Source organism: Aplysia californica, unplaced genomic scaffold (genome assembly GCF_000002075.1).
Source record: "Aplysia californica isolate F4 #8 unplaced genomic scaffold, AplCal3.0 scaffold00050, whole genome shotgun sequence".
In the NCBI taxonomy this organism is placed as follows: Eukaryota; Metazoa; Mollusca; class Gastropoda; order Aplysiida; family Aplysiidae; genus Aplysia; species Aplysia californica.
Window position 1 is genome coordinate 780,678 of NW_004797320.1, and position 3,728 is coordinate 784,405.

At 42.8% G+C, this 3,728-nt stretch overlaps 1 protein-coding gene across 3 annotated transcripts in view; it reads left to right on the forward strand.

The window, feature by feature from the left end:
* The window catches only part of LOC101856871 (arrestin domain-containing protein 3), a 48,829-nt gene that overhangs the window by 33,653 nt on the left and 11,448 nt on the right, over positions 1–3,728 (forward strand). For 2 of the 3 annotated variants that reach the window (XM_005092649.3, XM_035968299.1), the window contains exons 3-5: positions 772–906; positions 1,630–1,713; positions 3,477–3,634. In XM_005092649.3, the coding sequence (XP_005092706.1) occupies positions 772–906; positions 1,630–1,713; positions 3,477–3,634 (377 nt within the window). The remainder of the gene's footprint in view (positions 1–771; positions 907–1,629; positions 1,714–3,476; positions 3,635–3,728) is intronic. The other variant, XM_005092650.3, reaches the window with a different exon arrangement.

The window sequence follows — 3,728 nt, forward strand, 5'->3', positions numbered from 1 at the left end:
ATATAGTTAAAGGTGTCACAACCAGACATATTCATTTTCGAGGAGATTCTTATTCAGTATTACAGCAAAAGTAGAGAACAGTTTTGTACACTTTGTTCTTTTTTGCCGTTGTGAATTTTAAGCCATGGGCGTTTGGCGCGTACAAAGATTGTCTAATGTGCCTTAATTGTTTTATGTGTACGCCTCCGTCCAATGAAGTGAAAGTGATTTCAGTAGGGCGAGAAGACGGAAATGTAGGGGTTTTCGATTCTCAAATGAGTTGTGGCGTTTGATATAAAAAAAATATCATAGTGACAGATAGGCTGCCCGCTATCCTGTGATCAGGTTTCAGTACGAAGATACTTTTTTAAAAGTGCGTTACCTTTTACAAAGTGGCTCTTTCAACAATAAGGTCTATACTGAACGTGAAAGCCTTTACTCGTGTGCTTTCTATGATCAATAAATTATGACAAAATTGCTTTGCAATTAACCTCCTTTGAAGGGGGAGAGGCATTTGGCTACGTGGCAGACTCCATGTAAACAACTAAGTCTTTGTTGTTAATAGATTTGTCCACTTGAACTTTCACATCTAAATCAAGCAAGTAATAGTAATAGTAATAGTTTCCCTCTTGGGAGGAACTTCAGATTTCAAATAGAGACACAAAGCGTAAAACTAACGCGCAATTGTTCCTGAATGACAACGTCTAACACATCTTAAAAAGTCGTATAGCAATGTACCCTTCATGAGTCTTAAACTGTGTAACGACATGTATTTCTTTCTACCCTCCCCAGGCGTGGAGCTTCGATTTCGAGGCGCGGCGCGCGCGCGCTGGCGTGAGCTCGGCAATGAAGGAACTAGGAAAACCGAAGTGGAACACGAGAAAGAAGAGATCTATTTCGACGACCGCTTCTGCCTTTGGGGGAAGGGTGAGTGCGTCGTCGCGCCTTGTCGGGCGAGCTGGACTGGCCTTCCTTCTTTCCTTCAGATCCTCTTCATTGATTTTTAGGGGAGTTTTTTTTTTCTTTTCTCCCCACCACTCCCCCACCCCCGGTCTTTCCCCTTTTTTCTTTGCACTCTTGGGCTGTGTTTATTTGCAAATGTTGCAAATTAACTTTTCCAATCTAAACTGTTTATTTGTCGATGTGGAGGAGAAATAACACTCAGCTGGGAACGATCGACAATAATTTAGACTTGTTCTTCTGCCTGTCTATGATGTCTATATAGACGCATTGTAGGCTACCAACAACCTTTTTTACTTTCTTTTGTTTGTCTGCTATCTCGTCTTGATGGGCGGAGCTTACTGTTATTTCAACTCTGCTTTGTTTCGATAGTAGGCGTAGTCTGAAAAGTGATATCAATCTCTTCACGTCAGCCATATAGATTTTTCTTCTTCTGCACGTTGTCTTCATCACCCCGTCTTTTTTGTTGTCTGTTTTATTGCCTTCTAATAATAATATAGTTCATGCATCTAATTTTTCTGTCTGTATGTGTGTGCATGTAAGTATGTTTGTGTAGGATGGATGAGGAGAAGAGATGAATAAAGTGCCGGAAGGGGACGGGGTGGTGCTTACGGTTGTTTGTTTCTTTGTTAGTTCGTATGTTTGTTTGCTTTAGTCCAATCACTGAACGCGTTCTGTCGTTGCTGGCAGTTGCAGATGATGGTCGCTGGGAGAGCCGGGAAGTGCTGAATCGAGGCCGACATTTGTTCCCTTTCCAGTACAAACTGCCGGAAGGTAAGCCCAGTGCATTTGTGATTGAGATGGAATTCTGTGGTTGTGCCAGTGTGTTTGTGTTTGTGTGTGTGCGCGCGTATGTGTGTATGTGTGTGAGTATATGTGTGTATGTGTGTGTGTGTGTGTGTGTGTGTGTGTGTGTGTGTGTGTGTGTGTGTGTGTGAAAGAGAGATAGAAGGAGAGAGAGAGAAAGAGAGAGAGTGAGAGAGAGAGGGCGACAGACAGACAGAGAGAAAGAAAGAGACAGACAGACAGAAATTTGTATATAGAGACAGAAAGAGATGGAGATAAAAAGAAAGAAAAAGAGATTATGAGAGAGAGAAAGAGAAAGAGAGATTGGGATTCAGAGAGAGAGAGAGGGGGGGGTGGAGGGAGAGAGAGAGAAAGAGGGAGAGAGAGAGAAAGAAAGAAAGAAAGAAAGAAAGAAAGAAAGAAAGAAAGAAAGAAAGAAAGAAAGAAAGAAAGAAAGAAAGAGAGAGACAGAGAGACAATATATCAAAATGTTGATAATTTATTTGTAATGTACTGTCCTTGGGTTTTCACCACAAAAACATCATTTATATTTCACAACCTCCCCCCCCCCCCCCCCCACACACACACACACTCACACACACTCACACACAAAAATCCAATGTTCTGAAAGGGTCTACACCCTCGAAATGCCCTGTCACATTTCTAGTGTGGTATTAAATGTACTGTCAAACCCCGATAAAGCTCCTATCTTGGGACTAGCACGACGTTGGCGGTACAACAGGGCTGGCGGTATAACGGGACAACACTGATTGCCATCTCTTGACTAGTGGTAGATTGGCAGGACTAGAGACAATCAAACGGTGGCTCAGTCTTAACTCATCGAGATATGTCTTCGTGCGATTGTCTTAAGCAGGGGAAAAACAAGTAGCAATCAGTTACATCATGTACAGCTCTAGCATAACTTCATGTAAATTCAAGTGGAAAATTTCTGCCGAATCAGATGCTGGACAATATTATAATGTGTCAAGGACACTGTACACGTACTTTTTTTACCCGATACTCGTCAGACCTCGGGCTGTCTCGCAGACCTTTTACGTAGACATGGGCGTGAGTCCTCCCAAAATATATCACAGTATTTAAAGCCTCGCAGACGCCACTAGCCTTTTGGACAACGAGCTGAGATGTGGCGACGTCAATTTTTAAAAATTCTTTTTGCTGGCAATCCGAGATGATGTAGTTCCTTTGCAGTTTCTTCACACCACTTTAAAATTCCATTCCAAGTTTTTTTTGTGGGTTTTTTTTAATGCAACCAGAGCTTCAAAATAGGAGTACATTATTTCATAGCCAGTGCAAATAAGGAGCAAATCGGTGACAAACGCTAGAAACAGGTAAAATTCGCAGAGACGTGTGTGAGAAAGAGATTATCCAGGAGCCACCGCAGGGGTGCCGTGCGCCGCGTGCAGTGTGTACCTCTGGCGTCCAATTCCCTGGCGGTACCCAGGAGCAAATTTAATGTGCATTAGTTTATAAAAACTCATGACCTTAGAACCTCGTTGTAAGGACTGTACAACTCAGACAGTTGGCGGACGGCAGATGGCGGTGTAAAGGCGCAAATACTATGTTTACACTGGCGTTTCTTTTCGTACTTTGGCGAAACCTGGTGGTAAGCAGGACTGGTGGTAGAACGGGGGGGGGGGGGTATACAAGGCTTGACCCTGTTTTCAATATTTAAAAAAGATATTTTAAAATTTTAAAAATATAAAGCAATAAATAACTCTTCCTGTTTTCAGGCATTCCGTGTTCATTCGAAGGTCCCGACGCCAGTATACGCTACCAAGTCCACGGGGCCCTTGTGAGGGTCGCAGGTTCGAACATCTCAACCAACAAGACAGTGACTGTCCTCAGAGACTTGGATTGCAAACGAGACAGCGAGAAGAAGTCGCCAACAGTGAGTTCAGAGAGCTGCAACAATAAATATTAATGACCAGACCGAAAATAGATAGGCTAGCTAACTTGAAGGTGAATGAGACGCAGTAAGTTGC